The sequence below is a fragment of the Centruroides vittatus genome, unplaced genomic scaffold, assembly GCF_030686945.1.
Source record: "Centruroides vittatus isolate TY-2023 unplaced genomic scaffold, ASM3068694v2 contig_93, whole genome shotgun sequence".
Lineage (NCBI taxonomy): Eukaryota > Metazoa > Arthropoda > Arachnida > Scorpiones > Buthidae > Centruroides > Centruroides vittatus.
In genome coordinates, this window is record NW_027122616.1 from 19309 (window position 1) to 40956 (window position 21648).

At 33.1% G+C, this 21648-nt stretch overlaps 2 protein-coding genes across 2 annotated transcripts; one reads left to right on the plus strand and one right to left on the minus strand.

Moving 5' to 3' along the window:
* Positions 1-831: 831 nt before the first annotated feature.
* On the minus strand, positions 832-2354 carry LOC136984806 (putative nuclease HARBI1). Its single transcript, XM_067281949.1, has 2 exons — positions 2124-2354; positions 832-1764 (listed from the first exon to the last, which is right to left on the minus strand). The coding sequence occupies exons 1-2, from the start codon at positions 2352-2354 to the stop codon at positions 832-834; spliced, it is 1164 nt and encodes a 387-aa protein (XP_067138050.1).
* Positions 2355-4257: 1903 nt separating this feature from the next.
* On the plus strand, positions 4258-20808 carry LOC136984807 (cytochrome P450 4C1-like). The gene is made up of 11 exons (XM_067281950.1): positions 4258-4612; positions 15528-15664; positions 15735-15823; positions 15892-16082; positions 16636-16705; positions 17585-17711; positions 17781-17978; positions 19958-20131; positions 20192-20258; positions 20351-20530; positions 20595-20808. Exons 1-11 carry the CDS (start codon positions 4258-4260, stop codon positions 20759-20761), a joined length of 1755 nt encoding a protein of 584 aa, XP_067138051.1. The 3' UTR covers positions 20762-20808.
* The last annotated feature ends 840 nt before the right edge of the window (positions 20809-21648 follow it).

A 21648-nucleotide genomic window follows, 5' to 3' on the forward strand; every position in this document is an offset into this window, starting at 1 on the left:
AAATATGAATGAACTGGAAAAAGTCAGTGTTATACAATCAAAATTATTAACATAAATAATTTTAATTTATGTTGGTATTTTTTAACTTTTTTGTACCTTATAATCATTTTTTTTAATCAGTTCATTAAAATCTGCCCTCAAACTGAGTGTAAATGGTAATTGAGAGATTCATAGTTTAAATATTTCAATATTTTTTGGTATTCATTACTTGGAAGTTCATCCTTAACTGAAATTTTTAAACCTTAAAAAATTTATGACAGTTACCTCAGAATGAATTTTTATATTTTTGGATGCCAAAATGTCTTAATTACTGTCTGTGCTAAAAATAAAAATAATTGTAGCACTGAATTAAATTTTATTTCTATTAATCAACATATTGCATCAAGTTTATAATTCTATATGCTATCCTATGATGATAAAAACATGTACTTAAAGCATTCTTTTAATTTTAATCTAAAATATTTGTTAACTTATCAGTTTAGCATTGTTTGGCAAATTGTATGATAGGTTTAATTGCCTATATGTATAATTTAATTTGAATTTTCCAAACTATGATGATAATTAATAACAAAAAAATCAACAAGGTAGCAAATTTCTTGACTGAGGATTTTTGTAAAATTTCCTACTTTCCATGACTTTTTCCAAACATTAATGAAAATCCCTCATTTTCCAGGTGCATCAGAAAGAACCCTGTACATAACAATATTACAAATGTAATGTGTTAAAATAAAATGTACTCATACAAAAAAATACAAGATTGTATAATTAATTTAAATCTAAATTTTATTTTATATGTACAGTTTCATACAATAAAAGCACTTAAAATATATTTTACTTCTCCATCAAGAAATCTGCAATTCTATTTCGTTTTTCTACAGCAGATGCACGATTGTGTGTTCTTTCAGGAAAATCATCACAATCATCATCATCATCACCATCATGGTTATCAAGTAAGATGTCTTCTGGAATATCCTTTTCTCCTTTCTTAATGCATAAATTATGTAAAATGCATGCTGTCATAACCACTTTAGACATGGCTGCGATATTCTCCATATCTAAATATTTGAGTCTGCGGAAACGTCCTTTCAAAAGTCCTATAGTCTGTTCCACAACTACTCTGACTGAACTGTGTCTTTTATTATAAGTTTTCTCTTTTATAGTGAGAGTACCATAATCCTTAAATGGTACCAATAAAAAAGTATCTAAAGGATATGCAGAATCACCTAGCAAATAGTAACTGTTTCCTAAATATTTTTTTGGCTCCTGCAATAATAAATTGTATATTGGGCTTTGTTTCCACACCCGAGAGTCATTGGAACTTCCGGGCCATCCAACAAAAGCATCGATAATCTGCATTTCTGCATCACATATTATTTGTAACAAAATGGAATGTCGTCCTTTTCTGTTGTAATAGCTTTGGCTATCTTTTTTAGGTGCCTTTATGAATATGTGTGTTCCATCAACACATCCAACTACACCTGGCAATGGAATCTTTCGTAATTGCTCAAATTTGTGTACGGTGTCGTCCAAATTGTTTGATGGCCACTTAATAAAATTACTCAACATGGAACTCATTTTATTGCAAAAATTCATAAAACTTCTGTATGCATGACCTTTACTCAAACCAAATCTATCGGAAATGCCTCTGAAAGACTCTTGATTAGCAAGTGTCCATATACTTAACAAAACTTCTTTGTCTGTTGAAATAGAAGGTCGACCCATCTTTTTTTCATTTCTTGTTGTATTTATCAACTTTATAACTTCCTATAAAATAAATACATAAACGATAAGTTTTATTTAATGAACAAGAAAGAAATAACAGGCAGAAACATATAATTAATATTATAGTGCATACAGTAGACTAACTTAATTTACGAATGTTAGTACAATGACACTGTTCTTTGTTTAGTTATGCTGACAAGAAAAAATATATTATTAACTAATTTCCGAAACTTAAATGTAATTATAATTCGATTAACTTAACGAATATCAAAATTTGATTCATTTAAAAAACTTAATTTTCAGAAAATCTTACAGAATAACACATGTAAAACTAAATAAGCTATTTTATAAATTATAGCATTTTGTTTCCTATTAGAAAAAGTATTTAAAGTAAAACTTACTTCTGTAGAATTTCTTGAAAGTCGAAAATGACTCTGAAAGTCATCTAAAGAATATGAAAATACTATGTCTTCTACATAATTTTCTATCTTCTGTCTCTTCGTTCTGTTCATTTTTTTCGAAAGAGCAAGGCTCAATTCTTCATACTTTCGTTTTTTGTTTTGTCGTAATTCTTTAGCTAAAACACTTGTTTCGGCCGTAATCGAAATCAGAGAATATATTACGGCGTCCATCTTTAGCTCGAGCGAAAAGCGTTTCTAAACTATACTGCAGCGACGTGTAGCGATAGCTGCTCGTGACGTCATTTTCGCTACACTCTCGCTGCATAAAGAAACGCGGCCATACATTCTGCGTTATTTAGTAGATTTTTTTTTTTCACAACTAAATAAATTGAACCTTCAACTGTAAGGGTCGGGTAATATCAAATTGGAAGGCACTAGCATTTGAAGATAAAATCAGCGCGTTTATCGCTAAAATCGACCTATGGATCAGCAAAGTCGAAAAAGAGAATTTTTCTGCGTTTGACACATTGAACCCAATATACAGTGGTACCTCGACATACGAGTGCCCTAATATACGAGTGTTTTGAGATACGAGCCACCGAGCGAGCGATATTTTGCTTTGAGATGAGAGCAAGATTTGAGATACGAGGAATCGCACACTACACCACTGCACACGACCCCAACATGCGCCCCGCATGTTGGGGTCGTGTGCAGCGTCTAACGGTTTCTCCCACCTCAGACTAGACCTCAGTCTGTGTGCTTGTTTCCCTCGTTTTCGAAGAATTTTTGATAAATTGGGTTCGCGTTTTACGCTTTTTGTACATTTACAAAACATTATCACATTTATTTTTATAACCATGGGTCCGAAGAAGATGATGATGTCTATTGAATTAAAGCGTGAAATCATAGAAAAACATGAGCAAGGTGTGCAAGTAATTGACTTGGCGAGGATGTACGGGCGTAGCACATCAATGTGCTTAAACAGAAGGAGTTGATAAAGCGTATAATGCCAGCTAAGGGCGTTACAATAATTTCTAAGCTCCGGACGTCTCTCCATGAAAAGATGGAGAAACTACTGATGGTGTGGGTGACAGAGAAGCAGCTTCAAGGAGAACCTTAACACAAAGCATCATACGTGAGAAGGCACGAGCGATTTACGGTGATTTGCTGAAGCAGATTCCACACACTTCCACAAACGAGGAATCGGAGGACTCGTTTAAAGCCAGTCAGGGCTGGTTTGACAACTTTAGGAAAAGGACCGGCATTCACTCCGTCGTCAAGCATGGTGAGGGAGCAAGTTCGGATGTGAAGGCAGCTGAGGTTTAAATCAAAACGTTTTCCGAACTGATAGAAGCCAAAGGATACATCCCCCAGCAAGTCTTTAACTGTGACGAGACAGGGCTTTTCTGGAAAAGGATGCCAAATAGGACTTACATAACGGCAGAGGAGAAGACGATGCCAGGTCACAAACCCATGAAGGATGGATTAACTCTAGCACTTTGCGCCAATGCGAGTGGCGACTGCAAAATTAAGCCTCTGCTAGTATACCATTCGGAAAATCCCAGAGCCTTTAAGTCACATAAGATTTTAAAAGAAAAACTGCAAGTTATGTGGAGGGCAAATCCGAAGGCGTAGGTCACCAGGAAATTCTTTGTGGAGTGGATAAACCTGGTGTTTGGCCTTTGTTAAAAAATATCTACAGGAAAACAACCTACCCATGCAAGCCCTTCTCGTCCTCGACAATGCCCCTGCTCATCCACCAAATCTCGAAGATGATTTACTCGAAGAGTTCAAGTTTATAAAGGTTCTCTACCTACCACCCAACACCATTCCTATCCTGCAGCCCATGGATCAGCAGGTGATTTCTAATTTTAAGAAGTTGTACACCAAGCACATTTTTCGGCGCTGCTTTGAGGTGACGGAGAACACAAACCTTACCCTTCGAGAGTTCTGGAAGGACCACTTTAACATCGTGATATGCCTAAGAATTATTGATCAGGCCTGGCTGGGTGTTACAACGAGGACCTTAACCTCTGCATGGAAGCTGTGACCTGAGGCTGTAGCTGAAAGAGCCTTCGAAGGATTGGAACCCGAAGTGTCAGTGGTAGAGGAGATTGTTTCTCTGGGAAAATCTATGGGTCTGGAGGTGGATAAGAGAGATGTGAACGAACTCGTCGAGGAACAGTCTCAGGAGCTGACAACCGAGGAGTTACACGATCTACATTCGCAGCAGCATACGGTGGTTCAACGAAAAATTAGTTCTGAAGAGAAGCCAGAGATGGAGGAGGTTATCTCTACAAGAGATATAAAGGAGATCTTGGAAATGTGGGAGAAAGTTGTGGAGTTCGTGGATAAAAATCACCCCGAAAAAGTTGCAACTGGTCGTGCATCGGAGTTGTTCAACGAAACTTGCCTAACTCATTTCCGCAATATCCTGAAAGGGAGGAAGAAACAAACCTCCTTGGACAGTTTTTTTAAACGATCTGCAAGTGAAAATGAGCAAAGCGTGACGAAAAAAGCGAAGACCAGTGACAAAAATTAAGCGCTTCTGTAAGCACTTCACTTTTTCTTTTATTATGTTTTTATAGAATATGTATTTGTTATTTATAAACAAATGTTTCTTCTTGTAAATACATTTTTCTTATTCAAAAACACTTAACAAAAACAACTGAGGTGGTGTTTTGGGAGCTGGAATGGATTAATGGCATTTCAATTAATTTCAATAGGGAAAATTGCTTTGAGATACGAGCAATTTGAGATACGAGCAAGGTTACGGAACGAATTAAACTCGTATGTCGAGGTACCACTGAATCAATTTTACGAACGAGTGTGCTGAGATTAATGGACAAATACAAAAGAACATTACGTTCCGTTTGCAAAACTTGAAAAATAAATCCAATCACTATTTTCCTGACTGCAAGGACAAAGGTATTCGGAAACTGATTTGCAATCCTCTCATAGTCAACATTTTTGAGGTGCCAAATGAAAATACAAGAAGAGTTTATTGAGATGCAACACGATAATAACTGCGAGGATCATTCCAGACAGAAATTAATCTTGAAGATTTTTGGAGCCAAAAAGCTATTGCTTTCCCTAAAATTCGAGAAATTGCTTTACGGTACGTAACTTTATTTTCAACCACATATTTTTGCGAGCGAGGATTCTCAGTGCTTTTGATAATTAAAAATGAACATCGAAATTGGTTGGATGCCAGTGCCGACACGCGTTTGGCTTTGAGTAGCACCGAATCAAGAACCAGCAGTTGGTAAACAGTATGCAGTCACAAAAATCGCACTAAAATAATATAATTAATGTAACATTTTCGCAAATAATATAAAACTCTTGGTTCCGAATAATTTTATACCTGTTTAATTTATAGAACAACCTTATAAAATCTTATATTACTGCCAAACAGTTCGTGGTCCATGGCGAGACAAAAATTATGATAAATGGTTCCTCATCACATCCCTCATCACTGCCTTAGGCAGATCGTCCAAGTGTTGCGTTACCATAACTTAACTAAACGAATGTAAAGAAAATATTTTTTCATTTTTCAATATAAAGTTCTAACACGTTTATAAGGTACTAATATTATTTTGCTGCTTAGAGAATTTTTACTCTGTAATTTATAAGTTTTCATGTTATATGCTCAATATGGAACCTTTTAACAAATATTTTATAAGTATTTTAGAATCAAATATTTTAGAAGGAAAGTATTTTTCTAAAATACTTAAAAAATAATCCTTCAATGAAGGTTGTCAATTTCAATAGGAATGTCTTACTTGAATAGAAATCTATCAATACCATCAAGGAAATATAAGAAAGCTAAAGTAATTATTATGCAATTAACTCCTTATCTGTTTCTTATATCTCTGTGATTTCTTGCCATTTCCACGAATTTATTCATGCCTTTTACAATTAAATCTCTACTTTACTGCAGACAAACTACAATAAGCAATAATGGAAATTTCCTCCGAGTTATAATTATTATTCTTAATTTTTTAATTTATGTATTTACATATTTTGTTACTTTATATCATACTTAAAAATGCGTTATAAATCGTCCTATTATGCAGGAATTTTTATACAGGTTAACATTTATTAAATATCATTTTAATCATGTGGTATAAATTTCCTATTTTAAATATTTGTCTCGCGCATAGACACGATGTTAATTTAAAACAATTTCTTATTTTATTAACAAATTCTCATTCGTAAATATTTTTATAAATATTTATTTTTTTCGAAAACAATTAAAATACAAATTACATCATAAACAGAATTAATACAAACGACAACACGCATTTATCGAGAGCGTGCCCCTTCTAGTGTTTTACGTGAAATTTCAAAAAAAAGAAAACAAAACGAATTCATATCGTTCTTTCACTTCTCTTTGATCGTAGTCGGCGAGTGAGATTTTAAATAAATTTTCATTGTTTTCTGTCTGCAGAAAATAATAAAGTTTAGGATGTGTTTAGCTATGATAAAGGTATTAATAATTTGAGCTATTTTCTGTCAATCACGTGGCCGGTAGTTCTAGCATATAATGACACAATAAAGTTACCGTTTCACTTTGAATGTTTAATGATTTCATCCACTCGGCCACCGGTTGACACTAAAACCGTTAATTGAATCAAAATATACTCTAAGTAGTTAAAATTCTCGAATAAATCTTCGAAAAGCGAGAAAAATAATAGCAGTACTTTCCGGTTAGTGTAGTGTGATATTTAACTTCTACGATTGGCAGACAACAGATTGCGTGTCATAAAACTCCGTTTCTTATTGGCATTTGCCTGTTTTTAATAGTAATATACACGTAGATAGTGAATTATTACGTACCACTTTGGAAAGTGCCGAGCAAAACGTATATTAATCATGGTTCTGTCAACTTTTCAATTTCTTTTAAGTTCGGTTATTATTTGTCTTCTGTTGATTTATACACTAGTGAAGAAATGGAGAAACAGAAAACAACGAGCGAATGATTCGAGTTTAATATCGCATGGAAAGACATCATCTGTGTCTGGAAGTAAGTAAAGTTTTCATTATTATTTTTTAAAAGTATTATTACTTTAAGACGAATATCTTAAAAAAGACGATTTTATAAAAGAAATCGATAAACCATATTTTAATTGAATAACAATCCGCAATGTTATAAAGACGAAAACGAATTTTTTTTATAAATAATTTTCGCTTATAATCAAAATTTCCTTTCACTTTCCCGGCTCTATTATATATAACAGAGGGAAACTATGTGCTATTATAGTAATTGCAATGAGTCTGAGACTTATCTATGCAAACGTATTTTTTATCTTGTTTTTTAGAGGATTAATATTATTAGTCTTGTTTTCTTACGATTAAAACCGATTGTTATTGGTTATTATATAGAGATTTGACACGTGTTTTCATACTTGAAAATACGAAAACTTTTTTCTGATATATTAAGTTTACTGTTGATTTTATGAAACGTAACAGGATTTTAGAACTTATTTAAACTACAAGCCGTATTTTATTTCTCAATCTGTTTAATTTTTTTCATTTGTTTAGTAGTTTAAATACATAGTTTAATTTCTCTATGTACTATTTTACTGCAATTACTTATTTTTGCGATACTATATTTAGACATTCGTTTCTAAATAATTTCAGCTTTGTTTAAGTGTTACCATACCATTCTCTTCCTTTAAGCTCGTTTCTTTCCATTAACAGATATGAAATGCTCATAAGTGCAAAAGCAGCAGCACAAATTATTTTTTGAGAATTGTCATTTTATAGATCTCGTACGAACATTTTTCATTCTCATGTGAGAGTCGCATTGGTGAAAATATTTTGTTTAATTTTTGTTGTTCGGGAGAAAAATTTAAGTGTATAAAGTGAAAAATAGGTGTTAAAGGCAATTAAAACTGTGTCCCACGTACTTATTTACTTTGTTCAAAGTGACATATTTAATGTGTCACCCGGAACCAACAAGTGAAAAATTGACTATTGTCCTCAATGTACTAAAATTCCTAACGAAGTCGTGGGAAAAACCCAGGAGGAGGACCCCCTAATAAATAGAAGGGGTCGATGAGTCGAAGGAAGTCATCCAGTTTTTCTCGAACCGCGTTTGTCTAGCCGCTCGCCGCCGCCGCCGCCATTGCGATTTCAGCCGTCGCCACTCAAGAGAATCCGTCAACGCTCAAGGGAAATTCTTGCCGCTCCGGAGGAAAGCGACTTCTTCACTCTCTAGTTTTAGAAACTTTCAAACGGATCTTCCTTTTTTACTAACTCTTAAATCTATCAACGCACGAACGACTGTAAGCTGTTTTACGGTGAGGGTCGTGATAATAATAGTAAGGTTCCTACATATATATATATCATACGATTAGCATTCGCTAAACATCTGATTTGTTTTTGGTCTGTAACGAAAATACAAACCGTGTAAATAATATCTATTAATACATGGGTATTCTTATTAAATAATGACTAGTGTAGCCAGTTTTTAGAGACATTTTTATTCTTAATATTCTTGTTTTATTTACACTACAGTGTTCTTATAACGATATATATACTCTTAGAGTCTTAATATATTACTGCGAAGCTGTGCGTCTTATTTATATGGGATATTATATTCGTATGAGAATGAAACGGGCAAGCATTCTTGTGGCAGCCACTCAAATTAACAAATGCAGAAACACGTTGTGATAATTAACGATTTTAACGAGATTGTTAACGAAATTTTTCATATTAATAGAATTAATAAAGTGACGGGTTGTGACGAGGCAGAAGTTTTAAAATCGATTTTGACCTGTACAGTACATAGACAAGGTGTAATGTAATTTAAGAACGTTTTAAAAGTAAACAGATACTACTTATGCCGAGTGAGAAGTCGCTTATATTTCGCCTATCCGTTATGTTGCAAAACGGGTTCGCAAGCCGTTGCCGCGCTTCAATCAGAAACAAAGCGCCCCTAGGTTACTGAAGTGTCTACACCACTGTGAAATCGCACCCGGGGTGAATGATACCGTTATGATCGCTCACCTCTTACTCGGCAAATCTGTTGTTTTTAACAAGTTCTCGGTTGTCATAACCGATGGCTTCCTTTTATATAACAAGGGTCTGTAAGAATCCCCTGTAAGTTGTTTCCCCGACACCAATCAACCAATGTTTTTATAGCGGGTTAACGCGCTAATATTTATCTCGCGGAATATCGAATGGGAGACAAAACGAGTACGTTGGAAAGGTGAAAGGCGGCGGCTGAGTCAAAGAATACTCCATTTTAACAAATAACAAAATAAGATTCTATTTAAAACATAAATAACTGCTATTATTAAGATACATATATAGTTCTGGATTACAAATATCGATATCGATCAGAGGATATATATATTCGAGTTATTTTTCTTTTCTATCTTACTATTAATACCTATCTCGCAAAATTTTACTTGTGAGAGAGCGGTTTACAATAATTGTCAATCATACTACGTCAATTTTTGTAGCAGGATTCACAAGTTATAAAAAAGTCCACATACTGGACACTGTTTGTGTAGGACACTTGCTGGACCTGGAATTTGTCATTAGAACTTTATTTGATAATGTCTGGAGATGCCATCTCCTTCCTTTGTGAGAAGAAAGCTGATGGTGGACTCCTGGAGAAGCTTGTTAGCACATACTCTCTCTCTCAGATTTTTGTGGCTGACTCTTCGGTTTAAACGCGAAGTTTAGTAATATTCTCGGATTTTGTCCAATCAAAACAAGTAAATGCTCTTACGTGAAAGGATATACAGGGGGCAAACTTAAGGGGTAAAATCCTCATGTTGACATCAAACTTCTACGATGACTGTAAGATAAGTACTTCGCAAAAACGAAGTCAACTTGCGTTAAGCCGGAAACAACAAAATGTCTTTTCATTTCTTCTGCTGAAATATTTGAAAGATTTTAGACTTTTTTTCTCGATAAATTTAACAATTTTCTTCATTATATATTACATTACATTATTGTCAACAGTTTCAGGTGAGACGAGAAAGTCAAACAAAAAGGTGAAAATGAAAGTTCATTGCATCTTCCTGTTGAAAGAACGTCCTTAGAAGGGAACATCCATTGATATCACCACAAAAATTGGTTCAAATGTTAGAAATATTACGTTAAAATTTTAATACTTTTGTGAGAACTGAGTAGGTTAGCTGTGGGCTAGACCTCACTTATCAGCGGCTCTTGTCAGAGAATTGCTGTAGGATAAAAAATTGTGGAGTGGGCAGGCCGCGAGGAAATTGACATGGTGTCCGTACTCAAAGGAGACAGGCTTATCATCAACACTATAACACAGATTAATAAACGGATAAAACTAATGCAATTCTAAACTAAAACAGAATAAAACGAAAACAGTAAATATGGTAATACCAACAATTCTCTTCAACGCGAGAGCGTCGTAGCGTCACTGTTCGCATCTACTCGTCTAATGTATTTAACTTAAACTAGGGGAGAGAGAGAGTCTACAATAACTGTTTCAATCTAAATGAATACCTCTTGACATTCATAGATTGTGCGGTGAATTGGTAGACACTTGCTGATCGAGCTGAGTCAGAAGTGGACTGTCAGAGTGTACGACGGAGTCGGGTCAGAGGTTATCGTTGATAAATATGGCAGGACAGGTCTTCTGTCCTGCAATATTTCTCCTGTTTCCATATTCGCCTTGTGTCTTCTGTCGATATCCGCAACAAAGTCTGCATTCACCCCCTTTTTATATCAGATTTAACAGAAGCTGACTCATTTATCAAGTGATGAAAGGGGTTATAAGTTCGATTCGTGACTGATGATTGTTGATGAAAAATCGAACATTTAGTCAAATGTATTATTACTTTTTTAGGACTGTTAGGAGGGTTATTACTCATAACCAACGATCGAGGGTTCAGAAAATTAAGTTTTGTCTTACAACTTGTGTAACAATTGTTCATAGTTAATCCAACTTCAATTGACTCATCAATGTAGTCATCGAAAGAGACGTGTGACATATCTGACCTCGGACCTTTCACTTATCGTGAAAGGTAACTTAATTACCTAAATTACCAGATTTCTCACACTTTTCTTTGCTTTTCTAAAAATCGCACAGGGATATAGTGTGATTTTTCGTAATTAACGTACATTTTTTGGGTTGGAAATGTTCAATAATTTGTTTTAAAACTCTCTCTTGTAAAACTTATTACTATATCTTAATAGTAACAATATAATTCCCTTGAAACATTAACACTGTCTTGGACTGAGGGCAATTTCAAACTAAACATTTTATATGCGTAGAGCAGATGATTCATCGTCATCTTCGAAGGAAGTTAGGTTAAGTTTTTGAATTAAATTATCTGGGGGTTTTGGGATGTGACTTAGTTATACCGGTGACTGCTGATGGTCAGACATTGCTTTGATGTACCATCAGTCGTAAGAGAGATACACTCTCTCTCTTAATCGTTTCTCAGTCATAACAAAAATTTCCTATGTCTATCTAAAGCCTGCGAAAAGTTTGATAAATTTGCTGCATGGCAGAATTGATATCCTGCTCTGTATAAATATGAGCCTGTCTAAAATGAGGCATTGTTGTTGTAGGACAGATCGGAAGAGGAATGCTATTTTCGTCGTGGTGACAGGAACATTCTTACGGTGGACACATTGGTTATCGATACTGGTTGCATCAGTTTATCTTCTAAGGATATGTATGGTCTTTTGATGAAGAAATGATAATCAACATGGCTTGAATCTATCTGGCTAGGATGTTTAAGTTGGTTCGAAACGTATATTTGTCTCTTGACATTCAATTATTTTACCTTGACCTACTTCTGTTGATGTGTCTTTTCTTAATTCAGATGTAGAGAGTTGTTCTAAATTATTTTTGTCTTCTCCCTTTTCTATGTGAATCCTTTTTATTTCCTCTTTGACATAATTTTTCTTAGTCAGGTCGTATGTTCCTTACCAGGATTTCCGACCTGATAATTTGAATCATTTGTGGCTCTTGCCTCAGGTTCGAGTTGACCTCAATGGCTGAGTGTCAACCTTACCTTTGCTGTCATAGAGCAATGAAAGTTGATCTTATTAAGCCGAGCACAGTCGCTCCGTCCTCTGTCCAGCTGTCTGCTGCCCCCTTGCCATGAGTTGTCTTCTTAGACTTCCCCCACAAACAAAACATGCTTACCTTCCCATTGGGTAAAATAACTCACTTGTTAATTCGATCAAGCATTAACTTTTTCTCATTCTAAAAGTGTTTTTCCAACCACTCCTTCATAGGAAGCTATACTATTCAATCAGATGATTTTGCACGATGTGGGAAATTTGTATCAACGCAATTTGAACGTAGGCACAGTCATGCCTACGATCTGGACGGTTTCTCCATCAATGTTCCTTATCTTCTGTTTTGTTCGAAATTTAATGGGTACTTCCCCTTATAATTGATTGGGTATTTCATTTGACAACAACAAGTAACCTACCTCTAGATCTATAGCAAGTTTAACTGGAATATTATTTATGTAAACGAGAATTACAGGCTTATGGTTGGCTTGGACTATACCTATTCTGCCTTGCCATTTGACACCAGGGTTATTTGATATCAGGAATTGATCATAGTCTCGATTATTTCTAACATTTGGCTTTACAGAAAAGTTATTTTTTGCTTGATTCAGAAGATCATTTCTAGAAACTGGCGGCCTCAAAAGAAAACGTTGATTCCCTCCATAATTGTTTGTCCTATGGGTAGGTTGATAAATGGAAACATTATCTCCATTAGTTTCCTTACACTGCCCCCTGCTTTTTGTATGGTTATCTAAGTTTTTTCTATATTCATCTAAAGTGGCATTTACATAACTCTTTATCTTGTTGGAAAGTTTCCTTGACATAACTGACTTGGCCTTGCCACCTGATATCAGGCTTTTGTCGTCTAACATTCAGGCCCTTTTGTTGTTCCTGAGGTGGTTTCTTCTTTGAATCGTTAATTTGTAATTGTAGCTCTTTTAGAGTGGTCGTTACTTTGTTTTATTTTTTCGCAGATCGCCGCTAAACGGGAGACCTCCGTAATTGTTTTCAGAATTCCACAGAGGTAAGCAGTGAGATTTTATATCTCTTCTTCGCTTAAGACAGCCTGTAACGCTTCGTCAAATGAGATAGGCTCTTGGCTCATCACTCGCTGTCTAGTTCTCAAGTCCAGGCCATTCAAAAACTGGGTTTTCAATCGTCTGTCTAATTCATGCTCCTGGACTCTCTGAATTACTTCTGCTCCTGCCTCATCTGCTCCTATCTGTTTGATCTCTTTCTTGCTAGCTAGCGCTTGTAAGCGAACTGCAAAACGTTTGGACATCTTTGTCCCTTTCCTGGATACACGCATAAAATTTATTAAATTTAAATTGATAGGGAACCCATTCAAATCTTTCCAGCATTATTTTTTTAAAGGTATCGAAATTCTCTACATCTTTTATTTGTCTATCTTTATGCACGAATTCTCGTTTGACTCCCGCAAGCTTAAGTTTGGCCACCACTAACAGTTGTGTCTTTCTCCAGGCCGCCAATTTCATGACATCAGTCAGGTACTCGAAAAACTCTGTAACCCTTGGTTCTGTCAAACTACCTGTGAATGACAGCAATGGGGGGATAACACTACTGGTTCCACTGAGGGTTGCTCCTTGTAGATTTTCCTCCATTTTAGCTATCTTAAAACTACTTAATTAATATTAAAATCACTGTATAGGGTATCTTATATGATATATACTTAAAGACAGCAAAACCTTTCTAAGAAGAACACCTGTCTACAGCAGACACTCTTATCCTGAAAGGGGGCAGCACCACCCCACACCTGACAACACTTTGTGAAAACCGAGAGGGTTAGCTGTGGGCTAGACCTCACTTATCGGCGGCTGTTGTGAGAGAATGGCTGTAGGAAGAAAAACTGTGGAGTGAGAAAACAACGAGCAAATTGACAAGGTGTCTGTACTCAAAGAAGGCAGACTTATCATCAACAGTAAAACACAATTTAATAAACAGATAAACTATTAGTAATGCAATTCTAACAAACAGAATTTAGCAATAACAATATATTTTATAACTTAAAAAATATCTAATAATAATTTCAAAATATACGTTTTGCATATTGTAACATGGTGAACGAAACTTATTTGTACGACTGCTATACAATATATGAATTTATTGCTTCTATGAATTCATCAAATATAGCAAAATGAAAAGAAAATACTTTTATGACATACGACACATAGTTATTGACCTGCAGTTTGAAATAACTCTAGGCTTATAAAATGTTACTGTCAGCAGACTGACTGTCTGTCATTTTTTAATTTCGAGAACAGGGTGAGATATACAAAAAACGAGACAAGACATAGAATTACTTGCAAGTGTGGCCCTGAATAACTATATACAAACTTTCGTTGAAAACCGAAAGTCATGTCATTTCAATTCAAATATTTTCCTTAAAAGGCATTAGATAGATGACTGGCACGTCTCTAAAGTTAAAGGAAAAGTATGATGTACAGTGATAAGCAACCACTAATTTGAGTTGCTGGGTATATACAGCGTGTTTATAATTAAAGTTCTACTTTGAAATGGCGATAAAATAAAAACTACTGGACAGAATATTATTAAACTTGGTAATAGTGTACAGGACTTCATGTTATTTTTTTCCCATGAAATGAACATAGTTCAACAACTTACCCCCAGCAGGGAATGGTGCTGTATGCATTATTGTTAATCGAAATAAGACACAAAGACATCGGTTTAAAATGTTTTTAATTGTTACAAAGCATGTTCAATGTAGCCTCCATTCATTTTCTGAAAGCAAGTGAAATTCCTCCTGATATGCTAAGAGCTACTGTTGAGAACACAATAATTTAAATTGCTTTCAGAAAATAGTGGATATCACTTTGAACATAAAATGATTAAAAACATTTTCAACCGATGTCTTCGTGTCTTATTTCAATTAACAATACTGCATACAGCGACATTTCCTGCTGGTGGTGAGTTTTTGAACTAGTTTTTTCTGCAGGAAATAAAATCACATGACCTCCTGTACACTGTTACCAAGTTTAATAACATTCTGACCAGTATTTTCATTTTATGGCCATTTCAAAGTGGAACTTTAATTATAAACACCCAGTATTTTAAATTAAATTAATTAAAAATATGATTAAAAATTGCAGCCCGGCATTCTGTCGATAACAAAATAAAAAATTGCTCGTTATAATCTATTTTTATTTTTATAACAGATATTAATTTTCCAGAAAATAAAGACAATGGCCAGGAGTTGAAAATGAATCTACCGTCTGTGTCCTTTTTACCAGTTTTATGGAATATTTTATTTTCTCAGCGTATCAAACAATATCAAAATTCCCACGTTGGCATATGTATGGCATTAATATTTTATTTGGTAATTTGACTGTTTATAAATTCAAGAAATAATTTTTCGTATCTTTCCAGTAATTTCAAACGTACTTACTGGACTCTCTACGCTATTTCCAAACGAGAAAGTTGCCTGTATAAACATACTTGGATATAAATTAACTTTTTTCTTACATCCAGAATCTGCAAAGGTAATCAAACATGCCTTGTTATGTAATATATTAATTCCGAAATTAAAATATACAGTATTATGTCTCGTAGGAAGTGTTAAGAAGCAACAGTTTAATCAATAAGTCATCTAGTTATGATTTCTTTAAGCCAATTTTTGGACACAACAGTATTCTGTACAGGTAATGCATTATTTGATGTTTAGTTAAAATATCGTTGTTTATAGTTCTTTCAATTTAATTAAATAAAGTTCTGACGATAATTGGAGAAGAAGAAGAAAATATTTAGCTCCACATTTTCATCTTTGGAATCTGAAAGACTATCGAAATGTATTCATGGAACATTCAAACGTCTTAGTCGATAAACTCAAACAATTGCAAGAAAATGAAATATTCAATGTCTTGGAATGGATGAAATCTTGCACACTCGATATAATCGCAGGTATTACTCTCTAATGTAAAATATTTGATTAAGAATTATAAACATCAATTTCTTTATACGTATACGATACATAAAATATTTATTTTGTCCACTTATTGCTCATCATGTAGAATAAGTATGAAATGAATTTTAAAAAATAATATATATACATTTAAATGTCATTGCAAGAAAAGTGAGCTACTGAACTTTCCTCAACGAAGTAATCAATGAACGGTGGCAGAAATTGAAACAGTTTTTTTTTAAACACTTACACGTTTTACGGTGATTACAGACTTAGTTGCGTGAAATTCTGACACACAAGACAACATCGCTTCTCGCGTAACTGCTATTTTTATTAACATCGTCCCTTTCTAGCGACAGTAGTTAAAACTATAGCTGACTATGATCCAATTTTGCACGACCAAACTGATTATTTTCCTGTTTCGTCCAGTACTGTTTTTTCTTTTAGTAAAATTATCCCGTTCTTCCATGTCTTTCCGAAACTGAATATCATTTTCAAACGACTTATATTTGTTTATTTTAAAAATATAAGTATCAATTTATTTCCGTATAGACATAGCAATAGGAGTTTCTCTACATTCTCAGACTACGAACGATCAAGAATATGTGTCTGCAATACACAGGTATGGAAAATTCGGTTCCAGATATATTTCTTCATTTTTCAAATAATATTTACAAATGTAATATCTATAATCAATAATGTAATGTTAGTTTTTATGTGATAAAGTTTTTAAAATGTTCGAGTCAACTTTAGTAGAAGGAACAGCAAACATTCTAAATTTCGATTGTTCGTCGATTAACATCGCATTAAAAGTTTGTAAATTATAAATGAAGTGTTATTGCTATACTTACTGATCATAATAAAGAGCTGTTATAACAATGTGTAGGAAGAAGTATAAAGAGAATTACGTTTCTAACATATAAAGTCATTAAGTATGCATTAAGAATTTTCAGGTTAATTTAATTATCAGTTATAACGTTATAAAAGTAAATTTTATGTATTTTGTACACACGGAAGATATAGGTGACACGAACGACAAATGTCTGACAAATCAACTTTTCGCTAAGCATACCGTTGTTATAATAAATAACTAGTATTTATCCGTGTTTTTGTTTTTCTCCAGTTGTCTCAAGGATAACGAAAACATAACGTTTAAACATCCGATTAAAATATAAAATATACAGTCCAGCAACTTTTTTCTAATATTTCTCAAAAATGAATTAATTGCAATAGAAAATAATTGCAAAGTTTCCTTGCAGTTTTTGAACACAAAAATAAGTAAAGAACCTTTACACATATTTATGTTTTAAAGTAAATTTTAAATATTCTAAATTATTTCAACTTAATGACATAGCTGTATGAGAAGCTATTACGTTTTTCACACGAAATATAATGTGTTAAATTCTATATATATTTAATAGTTGACAGTACTTTATTTCTTATTCAATCTTTAAATTTGCATTAATTATCTTTTGATATAATAATTTATATTAAAATTTAGAATTCTGAAATATTTTCCTGAATGGCTACTAAATTCAATGTACTGGTTTCCGCCAATTTTCCTCATGAGTAAAATGAAAAAAAACTTCAAGAGGGATGCGGAAATAATTCACCGTTTCGACGAAAAGGTAAACTCAACTTGTGAATAGAATTTTGTGTTTTGATTTAAGTAATTAATGATTTAATTAAATGCGTAGGTTTTCAAGAGAAAAAAAGAGAATTTCGTGAAGGAAATGCAAGAGCAACATTCCTTAGACAAAGATGCACGACATGAAGAGGAACCAAAGACGAAAACAAAACAACGTCTTATAGACTCACTGTTGGATCTTCATGTCAAACAAAGTTTAATGTCGAAAGAAGACGTTATCAGAGATATGGAAGGTTTTATTTTCGCGGTAGGCATAATTTACTGAGAGTCTAATAGGAAATAATTATATAATCGTGCACGCATGTATTTCAAGGCTATTATTTTTAATATTCTGAAGTAAAGTAATGTTTTCCTAAACAGCGTATTGAAATATAAGTAATTCCACAAACAGTTAACTCGGCCACAGAGATTCTAACTAAAGTATAACGTACAACCTATTTCAAGAATAATCATAATTTCTTTCTTGTAACTAGAAATTATATTTAAATTAAGACGTTTGTGAAATAATTACATTTCATTCATAATTAATTACTACAGAAAATAGTATTTGTAATTTCGGACTAACTTATAATTTTTTTAATATGGAAAGATTTGTAGTTTTAAAATCTGAATTTTGTTCTTTTAAATTTTTATCGGGTGAAATATCATAGGAAAAATGTTCGTATATAAAACAAAATATTTATGAATTACTGTATATTTTCTCTATTTATGCTGAAAAAAATATAATATTGGCAAATTAAAAATGTGTATTTGCCGGTGATTTTTAAACATCCAGAAGCAGATTATTATGTATAATTGAAGGGCAAAATTTCAGTTAAAAAGGATAGTCCTACTTTTCTTTTTCGATTTCATATCTGGTTCAAATCGAATGTGGTTTTTGCTATTGATTATGAAAATAGTAGTTTGTAAATTCGTAACTTAGATCTGCGAGATAATATCTGTTATCAAATTATTTTTTCGATCATTAGTTAATTAAATTAGTTATATAAAGACAATTGAAGGAATTCAAAGCAAGTAATATCTGAGATGATGATCAAAAAATTATGTATTACAGAATAATTCAAGTCCATAATAACTGAATAACCGAAAGCGTCGTAAATATACGTCGTTATATTACGACATTTAGTGGGTTGTCGTAACTCAAGACAATTCAAGCTGGCCGATTCGGTTGTTTCGATCGACCAATTACACAGTTTATGAACAATTTAACGTTTATTTCGTGCATCGATCGAATACATTTTGTTCATACAGTTAATCTGATAATATCGAATGTGGGGGAAGAATTTTTTGTTATATTGAGGAACTGAAACTTTTTTTTAAACGGGTAGAAGTGTACCATCTCATTCTTTTAATTATGTTAAAATCATAAACAGAATTGCTATAATGAATTATTTAGAAATTTTAATAACCCTTTTTTCCTGAAACGCTTTTGTAATCTCTTTTTATTTATGTCGAATTTATTTTATGTTTTAATATACAGTACATTACTAATACTTCACTTCTTCAAAATTAGGCGTAATCAATCACCTCGATTTCCGCGAAAAGTAGTTGTTGGAACCATTCTTTTTTTTTATCAATATTATTATTTATTCGACTCCATCTATTAACAACTGTATTTCGAAAAAAGTGAAATGACGCCGTTTTTATTCTTCTTCTATAATTTCAGCAATACACGCCAGTTACAATTAGCGCCATTTGAATGTTTCTGGACTATTTTTTTATTGGACGAAACAGTAAACTTTCGAAATCGGTACATTGATATTCTGTCATAAATAGTACGAAAAACTATGTGAATTGAGATGCGGAAATTTCTCAAATTTGTCGTATGTAACCATGTCTCGAAAATACGACATTGAAAATAACAATTTCGTGCATCCGGAGCTAGTATTGTAATTCGACATTAATGATAATCTACTTTTATATTGGTATAAATAACGTTCTGATGCTGAAATATAGAACATCTAAGTCGCGGATGTTTTGTGGCATTGTGTATTTTTGTATGACGTTTGGAAGCTTGAAACTTGTTTTAAATTTACTCGGTAGATGTGTGGTAATTACTTGCTGCAAAAAATATAGTTGTAGATCGTAAAGTGGTATGACATCAATATGAATGATGCGCGATATTCGTGCATGTTATCCTAATTTTAGAAGTTTATTATACAGTATTAATTTTGCAAATTATATAGAAACAATTTTAAATTTCTTTCCAACGTATTTTAATATCAGGGATACGATACAACCGCTCACGCTATGTCATGGACTCTTTATTTCCTGGGAAGATTCCACAATATACAAGAAAAGCTGTATCTGGAATTGCAAGAAATTTTCGAAAATGATATGAATAGAGATATTACTATCGACGACCTGACGAAAATGACGTACTTAGAATGCGTAATTAAGGTAACTTTTTAATTACTTTAAATACACTCGAAGGTTAGTTTCATATATTACAATTTTCAGGAGTCAATGAGAATCTATCCTCCCGTTCTTTTTATTGCAAGAAAAAATCCTTCGAAAATGAAAATAGGTAAATTTTTAATATATTGGAATTTGTTTTTAAATAATAATATTTTATATTGGTTATTGACTTAAAGCATTCAATCGTTGTCATTGAAATAGGTAATTACGTGTTGCCTGCCCATTCGACTCTTGTCATAAATATCTATGGTATCCATCATAATCCTTCTGTTTACGAAAATCCCGAAGTGTTCGATCCGGACCGTTTCTTACCTGAAAACTATAAAAAGCTTCATCCTTATGCATTTCTGCCATTTTCTGCTGGTCCGCGAAATTGTATCGGTAAGTGATTAGTGAATAAATACAAAAACAAAAGAATTATTTTATTAAAATGATTTATTTACAGGAGGTAAACTTGCCATGATTGAAATGAAAATAGTTTTGGCAAATGTTCTTCGAAATTTTAAAGTTTACTCTTTGGACCCTCAAGATAAGATCGTTACTTCTGCGGAAGTTCTTTTGACACCAATATCAGGTATAAGAATGTTTGTAGAAAAAAGATGTATATCGTAAGATATGAATTAACATGAACGTTGGGGTAATTTCTATTACAAATATATATAAACGTTAGCCTATATCATGTAACTAGATGAGTGCATTTATAAACTGTATCAATATAATTCTACCTATTATTGAACATTACTCATAAATTGTACTTCATATTTTTATAAATAAAAGTGATCAGAATAAAATGTATTGCGATTATTGTTATTAAATCTGCTTTCCAATAATACTATTTTTTGCTATTTATTGCATTTTATTTATTTATCATATTGATCATTTCTCATATTTAGTCTTACGTAAATTAAACTATTGTTAACGTCTTGTCTTTCGTATTTACCTGTATTGTATGAAATGAGCCGAACATAGATGATTTGGTTAATAATGTGTCGTATTTCATTTTAGTATTTTTCTGATATGCTATAGAAAGAAAATTATACGAATCTGAATTTAATAAAGATATTTAAAATATTTGACTAATACGCACCTCTTAACACAAACAATGTGATTTATTACTGATAGTTCGATAAACCCTAGTCGCTTCTCATATAAAATGTGTACAATTGCCAAAGTAAAAAGGTCCAAAAACTTAATACGATATTATATATTATATGAGTAATAATTGTATTCCGTAAATGAAACACAGTACTTAGTACAGAACTGCGTGTACCGAACACCAAATGTATAAATAGATTTGCTGTTCTGTACTTGAAAACTAGAAGCCACAGTGAAAACCAGGGCTGTGCAGTCAATAGATTTTTACACGACGTCGACTCCGACTTTTTCTTACGATCGACTCCGACTTCGACTCCGACCAGGGGTGGACTTGTTATCAAAGTAGGCCCGAAAATTCTGACGTCATCACATGACGTCAGAATATTAGCATCGATAAAAATAGT

What these genes read in the sequence shown, in the direction of transcription:
- LOC136984807 (XM_067281950.1), top strand. Translation starts at nt 4,258, where the DNA reads ATGGGTCTGGAGGTGGATAAGAGAGATGTGAACGAACTCGTCGAGGAA. An exon ending in TATGTGTCTGCAATACACAG is followed by an intron (nt 16,706 to 17,584) that starts GTATGGAAAATT and finishes ATTAAAATTTAG; the next exon opens with AATTCTGAAATATTTTCCTG. An exon ending in TCCTTCGAAAATGAAAATAG is followed by an intron (nt 20,259 to 20,350) that starts GTAAATTTTTAA and finishes TCATTGAAATAG; the next exon opens with GTAATTACGTGTTGCCTGCC.
- LOC136984806 (XM_067281949.1), bottom strand. Translation starts at nt 2,354, where the DNA reads ATGGACGCCGTAATATATTCTCTGATTTCGATTACGGCCGAAACAAGT. An exon ending in TTTCAAGAAATTCTACAGAA is followed by an intron (nt 1,765 to 2,123) that starts GTAAGTTTTACT and finishes TTTATTTTATAG; the next exon opens with GAAGTTATAAAGTTGATAAA.